The sequence below is a fragment of the Lepidochelys kempii genome, chromosome 24, assembly GCF_965140265.1.
Source record: "Lepidochelys kempii isolate rLepKem1 chromosome 24, rLepKem1.hap2, whole genome shotgun sequence".
Lineage (NCBI taxonomy): Eukaryota > Metazoa > Chordata > Testudines > Cheloniidae > Lepidochelys > Lepidochelys kempii.
Genome location: NC_133279.1, coordinates 12,598,542 through 12,616,103, shown reverse-complemented (window position 1 = coordinate 12,616,103; position 17,562 = coordinate 12,598,542). Strand labels below are relative to the sequence as shown.

Here is a 17,562-nt window from a genome sequence, read left to right as displayed (position 1 = left end):
TGAGAGTAAGGGGGAGACGTTTATGGCGGGGTGGGAGGCTGAGGCAAATCGCCTAGCTGCTGGTTACGCGCAGCCAGACACCAGGGCGGTTAGAAGAGCACAGGAGGGCGCAGTACGCATCAGAGAAGCTTTGAAAACCAGTTTCATGACTGGCCAGGCTACGGTGTGAAAGTTCTGTTTGTTTCTCCTTGATGAAACCCCCCGCCCCTTGGTTCACTCTACTTCCCTGTAAGCTAACCACCCTCCCCTCCTCCCTTTAATCACCGCTTGCAGAGGCAATAAAGTCATTGCTGCTTCACAGTCATGCATTCGTTATTCATTCATCACACAAATAGGGAGATGACTACCAAGGTATCCCAGGAGGGGTGGTGGAGGAGGGAAGGAAAATGCCACAAAGCACTTTAAGCACAGCACTTTAAAATTTACAACTTTAAAATTTATTGAATGACAGCCTTCTTTTTTTTGGGCAATCCTCTGTGGTGGAGTGGCTGGTTGGCCGGAGGCCCCCCCACCGCGTTCTTGGGCGTCTGGGTGTGGAGGCTATGGAACTTGGGGAGGAGGGCGGTTGGTTACAGAGGGGCAGCAGTGGCAGTCTGTGCTCCAGCTGCCTTTGCTGCAGCTCAACCATACACTGGAGCATTCTGGTTTGGTCCTGCAGCAGCCTCAGCATTGAATCCTGCCTCCTCTCATCACGCTGCCGCCACATTTGAGCTTCAGCCCTGTCTTCAGCCCGCCACTTACTCTCTTCAGCCCGCCACTTACTCTCTTCAGCCCTCCACCTCTCCTTCCGGTCATTTTGTGCTTTCCTGCACTCTGACATTATTTGCCTCCACGCATTCGTCTGTGCTCTGTCAGTGTGGGAGGACAGCATGAGCTCGGAGAACATTTCATCGCGAGTGCGTTTTTTTTTCTTTCTAAGCTTCACTAGCCTCTGGGAAGGAGAAGATCCTGTGATCATTGAAACACATGCAGCTGGTGGAGAAAAAAAAAGGGACAGCGGTATTTAAAAAGACACATTTTATAAAACAGTCGCTACACTCTTTCTAACAGTAAACCTTGCTGTTAACATTACATACATAGCACATGTGCTTTTGTTACAAGGTCGCATTTTGCCTCCTCCCACCGCGTGACTACCCCCTCAACCTTCCCCCCTCCCTGTGGCTAACAGCGGGGAACATTTCTGTTCAGCCACAGGCAAACAGCCCAGCAGGAACGGGCACCTCTGAGTGTCCCTGAAGAAAAGCACTCTATTTCAACCAGGTGACCATGAATTATATCTCACTTTCCTGAGGATAACACAGAGAGATAAAGAACGGATTTTGGTTGAATGCCAGCAAACATACACTGCAATGCTTTGTTCTACAGTGATTCCCGAGTACGTGTTACTGGCCTGGAGTGGTAAAGTGTCCTACCATGAAGGACGAAATAAGGCTGCCCTCCCCAGAAACCTTTTGCAAAGGCTTTAGGAGTACATCTAGGAGAGCCGCGAATGCCAGGGCAAAGTAATCCTTTCACATGCTTGCTTTTAAACCATGTATAGCATTTTAAAAGGTACACTCACCAGAGGTCCCTTCTCCGCCTGCTGGGTCCAGGAGGCAGCCTTGGGTGGGTTCGGGGGGTACTGGCTCCAGGTCTAGGGTGAGAAACAGTTCCTGGCTGTCGGGAAAACCGGTTTCTCCGCTTGCTTGCTGTGAGCTATCTACAACCTCCTCCTCATCATCATCTTCTTCGTCCCCAAAACCTGCTTCCGTATTGCCTCCATCTCCATTGAAGGAGTCAAACAACACGGCTGGGGTAGTGGTGGCTGAACCCCCTAAAATGGCATGCAGCTCATCATAGAAGCGGCATGTTTGGGGCTCTGACCCAGAGCGGCTGTTCGCCTCTCTGGTTTTCTGGTAGGCTTGCCTCAGCTCCTTCAGTTTCACGCGGCACTGCTTCGGGTCCCTGTTATGGCCTCTGTCCTTCATGCCCTGGGAGATTTTCACAAAGGTTTTGGCATTTCGAAAACTGGAACGGAGTTCTGATAGCACGGATTCCTCTCCCAATACAGCGATCAGATCCCGTACCTCCCGTTCGGTCCATGCTGGAGCTCTTTTGCGATTCTGGGACTCCATCATGGTCACCTGTGCTGATGAGCTCTGCATGGTCACCTGCAGCTTGCCACGCTGGCCAAACAGGAAATGAGATTCAAAAGTTTGCGGTTCTTTTCCTGTCTACCTGGCCAGTGCATCTGAGTTGAGAGTGCTGTCCAGAGCGGTCAGAATGGAGCACTCTGGGATAGGTCCCGGAGGCCAATACCATCGAATTGTGTCCACAGTACCCCAAATTTGAGCCGGGAACGTCGATTTAAGCGCTAATCCACTTGTCAGGGGTGGAGTAAGGAAATTGATTTTAAGAGCCCTTTAAGTCGAAATAAAGGGCTTCACTGTGTGGACGGGTGCAGGTTTAAATCGATTTAACGTTGCTAAATTCGACCTAAAGTCCTAGTGTAGACCAGGGCTATGATGCCTTGAGGGAACTGTGGAGCCTGAGCCGAGGGAGTCTCTCCAGGGCTAAAGACAGAGGAGCAGCCAACAGGGTGAATTAGAGGAATTTGCAGCAGAGCGGACCCAGCCCTAAAAAGCACAAGGGGAGTCATCTCCAGAGTTCCCTGGCTAGGGAAATGGGTCAAGGTTTGTTGAGGAGGAGGGAAGATTGTCCAGGGAGGCTCCTGCAGGGAAAAACAGGCTGCTTGGGAAGCCTCACAAGCAGCTGGTGGTGCCTGTTATGACTGTTCGGGAGCTAATGTTAGCCCCTGGCTGTTCTTTGGCAGGGCATCTAGGGACACAGAGAAGTTATGGAAGGCTGAAAAGGGATTTGTACTGGCTGCTGTTCAGGAAGAGGTGGGAGATGAGTGCAAGCCTTGTGACTTTCCTCAGGAGCGGAAGAGGCCTCTGGGGTCCCCCAGTGCCCCACTACAGCCCTCACCTGCCAACAAGGAAGCAGGATTTTGGGTGGCAATAGGGAGCTCGGGCCCTTTGCTTTAGCCAAGCCAGAGGGGAAAGCTCCAGTTTGGTGGTAGTGGGTTATGGAGCATGCTCTCCAGCACCGGTAGCTCTGACACAAAGGCTGAGACTGTGGCCAAAGCCCTTCCCATCACTATTTTCAGCCAACTATTTTGTCAGCTCATGGGTCACATTTCATGGCCTGGTGTGATGGGATGCTCACCCCAGCCTAGCCCTGAATAGGTGACTCAGAAGAGCCACAGCTGGGGAGAGCCTGGGACTGATAAAGGCTAACTGATAATGAAGCCCAGCTAGGCAGGGGCAGGCTGAGGGTGTATAAAGCCAGGAAGCTGGCAGCAGAAGGAGTCTGCAGTTCCTGTTTGAGTACAGAGAGGTAGGTAGGAAGAATCCCCCTGAGACCCTAGCCCTGCAGGAAGGGGCCAGAGGAGTTGCAGGGAAGAAAGCAGAGTAGGGAGAAGCCCAGGGACAGAAATGAGGGCTGAGATCATGTAGACCTTGGCTGACAATTTCCTGGCGCAAGTGCTAGAGGAGCCAACTAGGGGGGGCGCTTTTCTTGACCTGCTGCTCACAAACCGGGTAGAATTAGTGGGGGAAGCAAAAGTGGATGGGAATCTGGGAGGCAGTGACCATGAGTTGGTTGAGTTCAGGATCCTGACGCAGGGAAGAAAGGTAAGCAGCAGGATACGGACCCTGGACTTCAGGAAAGCAGACTTCGACTCCCTCAGGGAACGGATGGCCAGGATCCCCTGGGGGACTAACTTGAAGGGCAAAGGAGTCCAGGAGAGCTGGCTGTATTTCAAGGAATCCCTGTTGAGGTTACAGGGACAAACCATCCCAATGAGTCGAAAGAATAGTAAATATGGCAGGCGACCAGCTTGGCTTAATGGTGAAATCCTAGCGGATCTTAAACATAAAAAAGAAGCTTACAAGAAGTGGAAGGTTGGACTTATGACCAGGGAAGAGTATAAAAATATTGCTCGGGCATGTAGGAATGATATCAGGAGGGCCAAATCGCACCTGGAGCTGCAGCTAGCCAGAGATGTTAAGAGTAACAAGAAGGGTTTCTTCAGGTATGTTGGCAACAAGAAGAAAGCCAAGGAAAGTGTGGGCCCCTTACTGAATGAGGGAGGCAACCTAGTGACAGAGGATGTGGAAAAAGCTAATGTACTCAATGCTTTTTTTGCCTCTGTTTTCACTAACAAGGTCAGCTCCCAGACTGCTGCGCTGGGCATCACAAAATGGGGAAGAGAGCCAGCCCTCTGTGGAAATAGAGGTGGTTAGGGACTATTTAGAAAAGCTGGACGTGCACAAGTCCATGGGGACGGACGAGTTGCATCCGAGAGTGCTGAAGGAATTGGCGGCTGTGATTGCAGAGCCATTGGCCATTATCTTTGAAAACTCGTGGCGAACCGGGGAAGTCCCGGATGACTGGAAAAAGGCTAATGTAGTGCCAATCTTTAAAAAAGGGAAGAAGGAGGATCCTGGGAACTACAGGCCAGTCAGCCTCACCTCAGTCCCTGGAAAAATCATGGAGCAGGTCCTCAAAGAATCAATCCTGAAGCACTTGCATGAGAGGAAAGTGATCAGGAACAGCCAGCATGGATTCACCAAGGGAAGGTCATGCCTGACTAATCTAATCGCCTTTTATGATGAGATTACTGGTTCTGTGGATGAAGGGAAAGCAGTGGATGTATTGTTTCTTGACTTTAGCAAAGCTTTTGACACGGTCTCCCACAGTATTCTTGTCAGCAAGTTAAGGAAGTATGGGCTGGATGAATGCACTATAAGGTGGGTAGAAAGCTGGCTAAATTGTCGGGCTCAACGGGTAGTGATCAATGGCTCCATGTCTAGTTGGCAGCCGGTATCAAGTGGAGTGCCCCAAGGGTCGGTCCTGGGGCCGGTTTTGTTCAATATCTTCATAAATGATCTGGAGGATGGTGTGGATTGCACTCTCAGCAAATTTGCGGATGATACTAAACTGGGAGGAGTGGTAGATACGCTGGAGGGGAGGGATAGGATACAGAAGGACCTAGACAAATTGGAGGATTGGGCCAAAAGAAATCTGATGAGGTTCAATAAGGATAAGTGCAGGGTCCTGCACTTAGGACGGAAGAACCCAATGCACAGCTACAGACTAAGGACCGAATGGCTAGGCAGCAGTTCTGCGGAAAAGGACCTAGGGGTGACAGTGGACGAGAAGCTGGATATGAGTCAGCAGTGTGCCCTTGTTGCCAAGAAGGCCAATGGCATTTTGGGATGTATAAGTAGGGGCATAGCGAGCAGATCGAGGGACGTGATCATTCCCCTCTATTCGACATTGGTGAGGCCTCATCTGGAGTACTGTGTCCAGTTTTGGGCCCCACACTTCAAGAAGGATGTGGATAAATTGGAGAGAGTCCAGCGAAGGGCAACAAAAATTATTAGGGGACTGGAACACATGAGTTATGAGGAGAGGCTGAGGGAACTGGGATTGTTTAGTCTGCGGAAGAGAAGAATGAGGGGGGATTTGATAGCTGCTTTCAACTACCTGAAAGGGGGTTCCAAAGAGGATGGCTCTAAACTGTTCTCAATGGTAGCAGATGACAGAACGAGGAGTAATGGTCTCAAGTTGCAGTGGGGGAGGTTTAGATTAGATATTAGGAAAAACTTTTTCACTATGAGGGTGGTGAAACACTGGAATGCGTTACCTAGGGAGGTGGTAGAATCTCCTTCCTTAGAGGTTTTTAAGGTCAGGCTTGACAAAGCCCTGGCTGGGATGATTTAACTGGGAATTGGTCCTGCTTCGAGCAGGGGGTTGGACTAGATGACCTTCTGGGGTCCCTTCCAACCCTGATATTCTATGATTCTATGATTATGGGGCATATGGGCTAGAGCCCAGAGGTGAGCCAGGTTCCCCAATCCCGCACTGGGAAAGTGGTGCACACTTGGAATTGGCATGGATGATTGCCTGAGACAGCAGCCAGGCAGTTTGTCTGGACAGGCTTTGGTGCCCCAAAAGGGGAAAGCTATACAGTGACCTGGCCACATGGCCAAGTCACATAGAGAGAGTACTCTAAGTCCTGAAGAGAGGGTACTAGACTGGATGAGAGGGAGCAGATCCCCAGACCCAGCCACAAGGGTTATATGCAAACAAGTGGGAGAACGACTGGGATGAAGTGCTACCCTATCTGTTATTTGCCTATTGGTACGTTCTCTAGGAATCTACAGGGTTCACCACCATTTGATCTCCTGTATGGGAGAAAGGGGAGGGATCTTGGCTCTCATCCGGGACTCTGGGGAGGGGGGAACCAGGGACTATGTACAAAGGTTCAGAGTTAAAGAACATCATGGAAGTGGTTCAAACTCACCTCACTGGTAGCCAGGCCCCACAGCAGGCCTGGTATGAGCAGGATGCTTGTGAAGACTTCTCAAGGTTGGGGGATTTAGTGCTAGGGCCATTCCCTGGAAAAAGGCACAACATGCAAAACTCATGGGAGGGATCATACCAGGTTCATGGAAAGGGAGGATGAAGCCACATGTAGTGTAAAAAATCCCACAGTGAAGTTGCCCCACAGACACTGCACGTGACTAAATCAAAGCCTACCACAATCGAGAAACCCTTGAGACTGGGATTTGTTGTGCTGAAGGGGAGGCTGGGACCTCAGTATCGGGTGGCTGAATGTCTGGATGACTCGTTACTTGGGAGATGCAAAGAGCTATCGCAGACTGAGAGGGCAGAGATCATGGCTGTGCTGCAAAGTCACAAGCAGGTTTTCCTAACATGCCAGGAAATGGACTCATAAGATGGTTCACAGGATTGACACTGCAGGATCCCAACTGCACCCCAACAGGGCACGCAGAACCCCTTGCAAATCAAAGGAGCAAATTCGTATTGAGATACAGGGTACACTGGAAACAGGGATAAGTAAAGTGTCTGATGGCTCCTGGGCATCTACTGTTGTGTTGATCCCTAAGAAAGACAAGTCTGCAAAATTCTGCATTTATAGAAAACTTAATGCTGCCACAGTTCCTGATGGATACCATATGCCCCAAACCGATGACATGCTAGATGTTTTAGGCAAAGCAAAATATCCAAGTATGACTGACCTGTTGAAAGGTAGATTCCTTTAGACAATAAGGCACAGAAGAAATCTGCTTTTATTACAGACATGGGACTTCATGAGTTTAAAACGTTACTTTTTGGGTTAATTACTGAAGGAGTCACTGTCAATCAACCATGTGTTAAGCAGATTACAAGACTTTGCAGGAGCATATATCTCTGATCTAGCAACATCAGCAACCCCTGGTCACTTCACAAGAAACACTTGGGGACTGAATTTTCAAAATTCAGAGATGCAGGTCTTATGGTAAAAGCATGTAAATGTAAAACAGGAACAGCAATGGTTCCTTATTTTGGACATTGGGAAGAGGGCGGCTAACTCTTTCCTGCTCCCTTGGAAGTGGAAGTTACTGTTAACTGGCCTGTGCCCTAGACCAAAAAGCAGGTCCAGCCTTTCATGGGCTTCGTTAACTGTTACTGACGATTTTGTGCATGGCTTGAGTGACATTGTGTTCACCATGGCGGGCTTGTGCAAGACAACAAAACCAAAGTCGCGTAGACAAAGCCTCGTCAGGAGGATTTTGCTAAAGAAAGTCTTGTCTGAACAACCCGTTCTTGCCATTCCAGATTTTGACAAAACATTTGAACTCCATACAGCTGAACCAGTCAGTGGTTTAAGTGCAGTATCAGTGCAAGCCGGGGGAAGTAACAAAGCATCTCCTTGTATTCTTGAGCAAGAAACTGTTCAGGGGACATCAATTACTCTCTCACATAAAAGAAAGGTTATTTTATGGGAAATCAACCAACTCAGGCCCTATCTCTTAACACAAAATTCCAGGTTCTAACTGACCTTTCTCCACTGGTGAGGTTACACAAAACCAAAGGCACCAGCTCCAAACTGCTGGGAGAAGCATGACACCACAAGCATATGCCATGGAAGTTGTGCACATTAAAGAGAGAGAAAATGTAGCAGCAGATGCCCTGTCCTGGAACAAGGGTTCTGACCCACAACCTCCAGTTCAGCCATTTGGCTGATGCTTCTGGAGTACGCTAAGAGAGGGGAGGTGTGTCCCTTAAGAGACCCACTATTCCAACTGGTAAAGGGTGCACAGCACCACATTCTAAGAATATTTAGCTAGGAGAGTGAGTTTGTGTGTGGGGGGGGTGGGGTGAGAAAACCTGGATTTGTGCTGGAAATGGCCCAACTTGATTATCATACACATTGTAAGGAGAGTGATCACTTTAGATAAGCTATCATCAGCAGGAGAGTGGGGTGGGAGGAGGTATTTTTTCATGCTTTGTGTGTATATAAAAAGATCTTCTACACTTTCCACAGTATGCATCCGATGAAGTGAGCTGTAGCTCAAGAAAGCTTATGCTCAAATAAATTGGTTAGTCTCTAAGGTGCCACAAGTCCTCCTTTTCTTTTTGCGAATACAGACTAACACAGCTGTTACTCTGAAATATGTCCTGTAGGTATCAGATAAAAACTGGTGACACACTGGTCACAAGTTTCTTTGTGTGGTGTATGGCAGGTTGTGTGGAACAAGTTCCATATGTGTGGGTGCTGGAAATATGTTCTTAAAATCCGTTTTGGAGGCAGTGGGTACATAAGATGGCCTTAGACAAGAAACGTTTGGCCTGTTTACCTGTGCTCCACTGCAAACTAAGCAGGGCAACACCAGAGACAACGGCAATACACTTGCATCTAAGGTAGACGGAGCAATTGAGCCAATTGGAGAAGCCAACTGACCCAAGGAGTAGGGGGACAACATGGTGTCTGCATGCACAGCAGGGGAGAAAAATCTGTATGTAGGACCACGCATCAATGGAAAACATTTCAAAGGTTCACCGGACTATAAAAAGGGAGGAAAAGAGCCCCTCAGCTATCTACCACTTAGGGGACATAGGGACAGCACCCTCTGGGCTTGTGAATGGCAGATCCTCTGGGCCTGAAGGGCAGCAGTTGCTGGGAGCCAGAAACTGTTTTAGGCAAAGATCGAGGTTGCTAGAATTAAGTTTTAGGCACTAAAAAGCATAATCTTTTTATTTTGTTTGCAATCCTTTTCTAGCTCTTATTCCTGCCTAGTATCACTTCAATATGTGTTCTTTCATAATCAACTTCTTGTTTTATTACAAAACCATCTCAGTACTGTGCATTCAAGGGTGAGACCTCAGCTGAGTTAACAAGCAGGTGCAGGCTTTGTCTCTTTGGAGGGAGCGAAATTAGTTTCTATGAGCGGCCAGTAGGAGGGACTGGACACTGCAGACACATCTCTGGGGGACTGGAGTGCAAGGCAAGGTTTAGACTGGCAGAGTCTCAAGGCATTTGCTGGTGAGGCGGACAGACTGGGGTGGCAGGGAGCTGCTACATACTTGAAGCTCCAGCAAAGCTCCCGCTTGCTGAGGTGGAGAAGTAACACAGGAGCTCATGGTTCTGGGTTCCCTGAGGAGAGCAGCACAAACCCATTCTCAGCCCTTCAGCACAAACCCATTCTCTCCTCCCCCTGTAGTGAGGGTGGCTAGAGACGGGAAAGTGATGGGTTCCTCTGGCTGGAGAAGGATGAAGACTGCAGGGTCTGCCCTGAGGGTATTGGGCACTGACAGGCAAGGAGGCAGCTGGCACCCCAGGCTCTATCTCCCAGGAAGGTGGATCCATTGGAAGAAAGGTCAGGCTGGTGCATGCCACGCTAAGGGACAGAGCCAGCACTGTCCCACATGCCTTGTAGTGCTAGGAGCTGGGATTCACCTTTAACCCCTCCACCCCATCACAGTGACAGGCTGAGAGAGTGCGGCTATGTGCTACGGGTCAGATGGTAACAAGAACTCACCACCCAGCACTCCCACTGAGAACACAGGCTGCTGCTGGGCCAATGGAGATACAGCTAAATAGTCTGTCCCAGAGCAACAGCCGCAGTCAGCACAGACCCATGGGCTCTCTCTGCCCGTGCTCTGCACACACCGGATCCAGAGCTCTGTGCATTGCTCTATTGAGACCAACCTGAGAAGTGAAGGGGAAGTAGAGGGTTTTGGGGACATTGTATCAAAAAGCTCGTGGAGTAGGAAAGGCTCCCTGGAAAGTCCAGTGACGAGACGCCAGCTCCCCTGGCTCAGCACAGGCCACGCTGGATCCAGCTCCCAACACCCCCAGGCAGCCGGCCCAGTGCCCCTCAGGTCCTGTCCAAGGCCTCCCTGCTGCAGGCTCTGCCACGAGTATGGGGCTTGATGCTAGCAGCTCTGGGATCGAGTGGCAGGTCGTCACCTTCTCCCTGGTGCTGCCGACACTGCTGCTGAACATCGTGTGGGCTCCTCAGCGGTGGGCCATGGCCAGCTGCTCGCCAGGCACTTGGGCTTCAGGAGAGCTGCGGGGAGTGACAGAGTGAGAACAGGAGTTGCCAAGCCCAGCCCGCCACTGGGCACAGGCAACGAGCGTATCCCTGGTCATCACGCTCAGAGCCCTGCATCCACCAGTCACTGAGCACGTCTCGGGTGGGAAAGCCGGCCCACACTGCTGGGGTGTGCTGGCCACCAGCTCTTCCCTGGGAGGATGCAGGGAGGAGGCCGTCGAGCAGGCAGCGCTGGCCTGCCCTCCAGCTGCCTGTGGCATTGCTCTGGAGCGTCTGCACATGGACGCTGGCGCCAGGACAGAGGGGGCAGAGCAGGCACTCTGGCAGGGCTCAGAGCTCAGCTCTGAGTGAAGAGCAACACTCGCCCCAGAGAAGGAAATACACACTGCTAGGGATGCAGGAAATGCCATTGACTCCCTGGCTCGGTGGGGACCTGCACAGACAGAGCAGAGAGGAGGGGGCCTGGAACAACCCCCCAGACAGTCACTGCAACATCAGCACATGCTCCTAGGGAGGCAGGGCCAGACCCCCATGCCCTCAGTTCCCACTCCACTGGCAGCCCCTGAGCCAGGGGGGAGCCCTGTTAGCTAGCAGCAGCCACAGATCTCCGATCCCCTCCAGGCCCAGCCCTGATGCAAAGGGCTGAGCACCCACAGCTTGGACAATCCCACAGAGCGGCTGGGGCTGAGCATCTGATGATCAAGGCCCTCATTGCAGCCCTGTCCTTCAGGAAAACCTGCATCTACTGAGAGCTGAGCAGGGCTGGGGCAGGAGTCCTGGGGGCTCTCTCTGGCCGGGTCATGCCGGCTCAGGCTGGGCAATAGGAATGGTCCCGACTTGCCAGGAAATCCACCCAGCCTTCCCAGCACAGATGGCACCTGCTAGCAGCAGGGCAAGCTGCCAGGAGCAAAAGGGGGGGGACGGGGGACAGGGTTAGCACAGACCCAGGGGAAGGTGGGTGTGGGGAGGACACTCTTGGGGTACGACTCTGCAGGTTGGGCTCATTCCAGGCACTCCCAGAGCTGAGCTCTGAGCTTGCTGTCGCCCAGTCCTCCCTCGCAAGGCCCAGGTGCCATGGGGATGGGCGCTACCAGGCAGAGGGGGACCCTAGAAGGGGAAGGACGGGATGAGCCAGACTCCGAGTATGGAGGGAGGGAGGGGCAAGGAACTGACTCAGCTGTGACCGGCAGGAAGCCAATGGGGGGCAGAGATGGGGAACTTCCACACCATGGCGTCCTCTGCCAGGCTGAACTCTGGTGGGTCCGTGCTGCCTGACCCAAGGCAGCCTTGCATACTCCCGCTGGGGGGGGAGGGGGGGGCAGGGCACCAAGGCAGCTGTTTGTCCGGCTGGACACTTACGTGTGTCTGTTGGGTCATGGTCACACCGGGGCTCTCGGCAGCACCCCAGGGGGGTTTGTTCGTTGTCGGCCTCCTGTCGTTCAGGATGCGCGAGATGGTGCCCAGGGCCTCAGCCAGGCCCTGCAAGTGGGTGCCACTCAGCCCATACAGGGTGGAAGCTGCAGGACAAACACGCTGCATGGATCTTGCCCCCCTGTGGCTGGGAACAGAGCCCAGCCCCATCAGCTCCTGGGATAACAGCCCACTACTGCTGCCTGCTCACAGGAACCAGCCCTTCCCTCACGCAGCCCCTAGGAAAATAGCCCGCCACTGCCGCCTGCTGATGGAAACCAGCACAGCACCCTCCCCAGCCACTAGCGGAGCAGCTGGCTAACACTGCCTGCTGCTGGAGATACTCCACTAGCTGGCTCGCAGGGTGGGGTGCAGCTGAGGGGCTGGACACCGGCTCAGGAGCTCTGCTCTTTCGTCTCTGCAGGCTGCCCCAGTGACTGACAGCTCAGGGACCCAGAGCCTGGCCTTTAACATTGAGGTGTGGGGTTCAATTCTTTCTTCCCTGGCCCAGGAGCCCGTGGATGCTCGGCCCCTTGTGAAACCAAACCCAAGGGTGCAGCAATCAGACAAGGGCTGATGACAGAGCAGCCCCTGATGGCAGCATCTGACTCCTGGGCTGAGCACACAGCCCCCCAACCACAGTTCCCCTGGCGGCCAGTGCCTACCTTGGGTGATTTTCAGCTCCTCCCGCGCAGCGTCCAGCTCGGCCCGCAGCACCGTGCAGCCCAGGCAGCGGGGCCGTGCCCCCAGGCAGGCTGCGCCGTCGTCCGGTGCTCTGTCTGCGCTACCCTCTCCATCCCACGGAGAGTCCAAGGACGTCTCCAGGACGTCCCCGAGCAAGGGGCCGTCCAGCCCCGGGGAAGCACGGCTGGAGCTCCTGCGCTGGGGGCTGCAGGTCCAGTCACCCTTGGAGCCGGTGCGCTCCGTCTGCACAAGACCAGCAGGTGTTTGCTGTTCACATGGGGCGCAGGGAACAGGCTGCTGTGTGACCCCATTCTGAGCCTCCGAGATGTTGCTGCCCCCTTGAACGGTGGTTCTGCCCTGTGGCACGCCATCCGTCCCCACGTGGTCTCCTGGGTCAGCACCGCATAGCTCAGTCACCTTCCCAGCTACTGGGGCAATGTTTTTGTCTGCTTGCCGCAGGTGCCCGGTGCTCTGCAGCAGCTCTAAGCCATTCTCCACTTGCTGTCCCTGCCTGGAGCCCACTCTGTTGCGCAGGGGCTGGGAAGCAGGTGGCTCAATCACCCGCAGGGTCGGTCTCTGTGCCAGCAGGGCGCACGGTGTGGCAGCTGGGAGAATAAATCACCAAGAGTTACTGCTCAATAGAGACAGGGTCCAGTCCGGGGCCAAGGTGCTGGGCATCAGGGAGCTGAGTTCATCTTGGCTGTGCCCAGACTCTCTGGGACCTTGGGTCAATCACAGAGGGTCACTGGCCTCAGCTCTGTAACCGGGACGCGAGCATGGCTCTGCCTCATGGGAGGGTCATCTCAGGAACTCACAGTGAAGTTGCCCTGGGACATTCTCCAAAAGTTAATGAGAGTGGGTGCCAGGGAGCGCACTCCCTGACACCGCCTCATGCAGGGCACATGTACAAAGACCCTCCCCCACCTCCCTGGAGCTCTCCATAGCGCACTCAGCAACATTGGGGGGGGGGGGGGGGGGGGCTGGATCAGTCAGAGACCCACCTCACTGCCACTTGCCCTCCCTACTCTCCGGAGCCATCAGGCTCAGTACAGCGACACCCACTGCTGGCTGACCTGTGCTGCAGGCATGCACAGCCGATGTGGGGGTGACTCAGGGTCTCTCCTACTAGTCCCCCCGGGGCCCACCCAGGCTGAGCCCCCAGAATCCAGAGACCAGCCCTGCGCTGGAGCCCACCCAGCAGTTCAGAGACAGCCAGATCCAGTGCTGGGGAAAGGAGGCCTCACCCAACAAACCACCGTTCCAGCCGTTCTCCTGCCCGCTGGCCCTCTGGGGCGCCCTCTGCCGCTCGGCCGGCAGGGCCCGCTGCGCTGCACCGACATCCCTGGCCCCTTCCTGGGCTGGCACCCGCGCCTGAAACAACAAGTGTCTCTGCTTAGTGCCAGCTAGTCCAGGCACTGTCCCCAGCACCACACGGGCCCATGCTGTGGAGCCACAAAACGTCCCCTGCACCAAGGACCAGGCACAGGGCAAGCAGCAATCCTGGTGCCATCACCCCCCACACCACTCTGCTCCCAGGGGGCGAGGCCATGGGATGTGCAGCATCCCACGTGCTCACCTGGGGCTGCCATCCGGGCTTCTGGGGAACAAGCTGGAAATCCTCTGCCAGGGCCACGGCCTCCTGGCCGCTCTCTGGGCCACGCTCCCGCACCCAGCTCTGCATTTCCTCAGGCAGGAGGCTCAAGAACTGCTCGAGAACCAGCAGCTCCAGCACCTGCTCCTTGGTGCGGGTCTCTGGCTGCAGCCAGCGATGGGAAAGTTCCCACAGGCGGCCGTAAACCTCCCGCGGCCCTTCGGCGTCCTGGTAGCGGAAGCCCCTGAAGCGCTGGCGCTGCGTCTCTGTGCCGTGGCGGCGCAGGACAGCTCCCTTCACCTTGGCACCGTCACTGGCCTCACTGGCATCCAGGCTGGCGTGGGTCTGTTGGGCTTCCCCGCCGAGGGGAGGGAGGAGTCGGGCTCCCTGCAGGCCTTTGGGCCCCTGGCAGGTGTCAGTCACTCGTCTGGAGGAGGTGAGATCAGTCTCATTCTCACCCCCTTCTCCATCTCCCCGTGAGGCCAGGGGGCCCAGCAGCCCCTCCCGACACCGCTCGCCCCAAGGCTGCTGCCCATTCAGCGGTTGCTGCGGCACCAGCCAGCGCAAGATCTCATCTGCCGTCCAGTACTGCACGGCTGGGGGTACTTTCCCCGCTCGCTCCGGGACCCCAGCGGGTGCAGGGCCTGCTGCCTCGGCCTCCTGCCCCTTAGCCTGTGCTCGCACTGCCTGCTCCAGCAGAGTGTGGAACTGGAGCCCAGCTCCCTCCCGCGCCACCGGCTCTGGCTCCTGCAGTGGGGGTGCGGGCTGGGCCAGGGCCCCCACCATCTCCAGCTGTTTCTGGAAGAGCTTCTCCAGGAGCTGGGCCTGGAACTCCCGGTCCTCCCGCCGCATCTCCCGGTCATGCTGGATGAACTCGGCCAGGCTCTGCCTCTCCTCTGCCCTCCAGGTGCCAGCACGCCTTGCCCGCTTCAACTCCAGCTGGCTGCGCCCATGCTTCTGGGTGGGGCCCCGTGCAGTCTCCAGTGGCCCATCCTCCCGCACCTTGCGCTTCCTGGCCCGGAGGTGCACGAGCCGGTCCAGCGCCGAGACCAGTTTCCGGGAGGCCGGTTGGGGCTCTGCCGATGCTGATGGGGAAGGGTCTGGGGAGTGCAAAAATGCAGAGTGAGGGCCCACAGTGCACCTGGCCTGGCACGCAGCCCACTGTACCAGTATGGGTCACCCCCACATCTTGGCCAGGGAAACAAAAACCCCTCTATGCAACAGGCCGGGATCCCCCGCAGGACCCCAAACCTCTAATGCAGTGCAGGAGGGATTCCCAGCACCCAGCGACCCTTCACCAACAAGGGGGCTTACCGGGCTCGTGTGGCAGCTCATCCGCGGATGCCTCTTCTTCCTTCACCTGCACTCGCACAGCCTGCACTTCGCCCAGTGGGTCCTGCACCTCAGGGAGCACATAGCCTGGCTCCTCACATCCCCAGCTCTCAGTGGCCTGGGTCCCCCAATGGTCAGAGGCTGAGGCTGGTGCTTCCCAGCTTTCTGGGGCAGCTGTGCCCTCCTGCCTGTCCGCGGTGCCAAGCCCCTCGCCACTCTCTGCCAGGAGGCTGGAGCGGGTGCTGACACAGCGCTGCATGATCTGGTCCATCTCCTCGTAGAATGGGCAGCGCATGGGTGGCCTCCCGGCTGCGTTGTTCTCCTTGGCCTTGCGATAAGCCACCTTCAGCGCTTTCATCTTCTCCCGGCACTGGTCCCCGGTGCGGTAGATGCCGAGCTTGGACAGGCGCTGGGAGATGCCATCGTAGACAACCCTGTTCCTACCATGGGAGCCCAGATCGTGCACAGCAGCCGCCTCTGCCCAGTAGGAGATGAGCACCATGACATGGTCAGCCGGCCAGCTGGCCGCCCGCTCCGGGGGCCGGTCCCGACGCATCGCAGGGGTTGGGACTGGAATCACTCAGCAGGTGGCACCGCACGGAGCTGGCTGCTGTGGAAACAGCTTGTACCTGGCCGGGATACGAGGGTCTGTGCTAGTAACACAGACACTGGGAGAATGAAGGACGGATTTGCTGGTAACACGTACACCTTGGGGGAAAAGAGAATATGTGCTGGTAAGGCACACGCTGGAGGCTACAGAGTGGAGGTATGCACAGGAAAGGTGCGTGCCTGGGAGCAGCAGTGGGAGGCAGGGGGGAACGCGCAAGTAAGATGCATGCCCAGGGGTGGCAGCAGGGCAGGTACACGGAGGTAACCTGGAAGCATCCAGATAGCCGGCCCTGGGCAGCGCCAGGCAGCCACACGGATTCTCTGCAGGGGCCGGTGCAGTGAGGGCTAGCACTCAGAGGCCTAACAACCCTGCTTGCTACCTACAAACCTGCCCTGATCCAGTCAAGGGGAGGGAAAAGCTGTCACTTGAACCCTGAGTCAGCCCTGCCCTGCCTGCAAACTTGCACTCGGCTGCACCACATCAGCTGCAGCCCATGGCAAAGCAGGGGCTGGAATCAGCCCGCAGCTTCCTAGCCAGACATGCAACCTGCACTCAGGGAGCCCGACCAGCCGCACGCCCTGCTGGGCCACGCAGGACTGGAACTGTGGGACAAATAGACAGCAGGCCAACCGGAGAGAAGGGAGCACTTCTCCTGCCCAATGCAGCATCCTCCTAGAGGAGGGATGGAAACACTCAGGAATCAGCACAGGACACTCAGGAAAAGGCTAGAACAGCTCAGCCAACATTTGCCACACTGCTTGTCCTCCACCATAGATACCCCCCCTTCTCCCAGCTCCCTGCCCCATAACCCACCTCCTGGCCCACTACCCCATTACCCAGCTCCCTGCTCCTCCGACCCTCAACCCAGCTCCTTGCCCTATAGCCCACCTTCTGGCCCGCTACCCCATAACCCAACTTCCAGCCCCCACCCAGACAAGACATGCCCCTCCCTGCCCATCCTCCCCCATACCCAGCTCCCTGAATCCATAACCCAGCTTCCTGCCCCGTCCCATGGCTCCCTGCCCTATAGCCCACCTCCTGGCCCGCTACCCCATAACCCAACTCCCTGGCCATGACAAGCCCCCCTACCCAGTTCCCTGCGGCTCACCCATAACCCAGCTCCCTGACCCCCGGCCAAGCCATGCCCTTCCCTGCCCATTCACCCCGGACCCAGCTCCCTGCCCCAACCCCATAACCCACCTCCTAGCCCGCTACCCCACAGCCCAGCTCCCTGCCCCCCGACCCAGCTCCCTGCCCCCCACAGCCCAGCTCCCTGCCCCCCGGCCAAAACGGGTCCCTCCCCACCCCAGCGCCCAGTTCACTGCCCCAGCGCAGACCAGCCCCGCCCGCGGATACCTGGGGGGCTCCAGGCGGTGACCTGGGGGGGGTCCCCTGGTCTCCGGGGGCAGGCCTCGACCCAAGGCAGCGAGAGGTACAGGCCCGGCTCTGCCTATTGGCTGCTGCTCTTGGGAGGTGAGGGGGGCGGGCAAAGAGAAGTCCAGCCCTTCCGCGGTGTGACACGAGAGCCTGTCCAATCGCTGCCT

The 17,562-nt window shown here is 55.7% G+C and overlaps 1 protein-coding gene across 2 annotated transcripts; it reads right to left on the bottom strand.

The window, feature by feature from the left end:
• Positions 1-284: 284 nt before the first annotated feature.
• LOC140902446 (uncharacterized) lies at positions 285-17,482 on the bottom strand. Of its 2 annotated transcripts, XM_073322532.1 has the most exons (7): positions 17,375-17,482; positions 15,391-16,116; positions 14,062-15,176; positions 13,730-13,856; positions 12,467-13,090; positions 11,751-11,908; positions 8,485-10,406 (listed from the first exon to the last, which is right to left on the bottom strand). In XM_073322532.1, the coding sequence occupies exons 2-7, from the start codon at positions 15,962-15,964 to the stop codon at positions 10,398-10,400; spliced, it is 2,607 nt and encodes an 868-aa protein (XP_073178633.1). In that variant the 5' UTR covers positions 15,965-16,116; positions 17,375-17,482; the 3' UTR covers positions 8,485-10,397. The 2 variants fall into 2 exon arrangements, with proteins under 2 accessions (XP_073178631.1, XP_073178633.1); XM_073322530.1 differs by lacking the exons at positions 8,485-10,406; positions 11,751-11,908 and adding an exon at positions 285-972.
• Between the last annotated feature and the right edge of the window lie 80 nt (positions 17,483-17,562).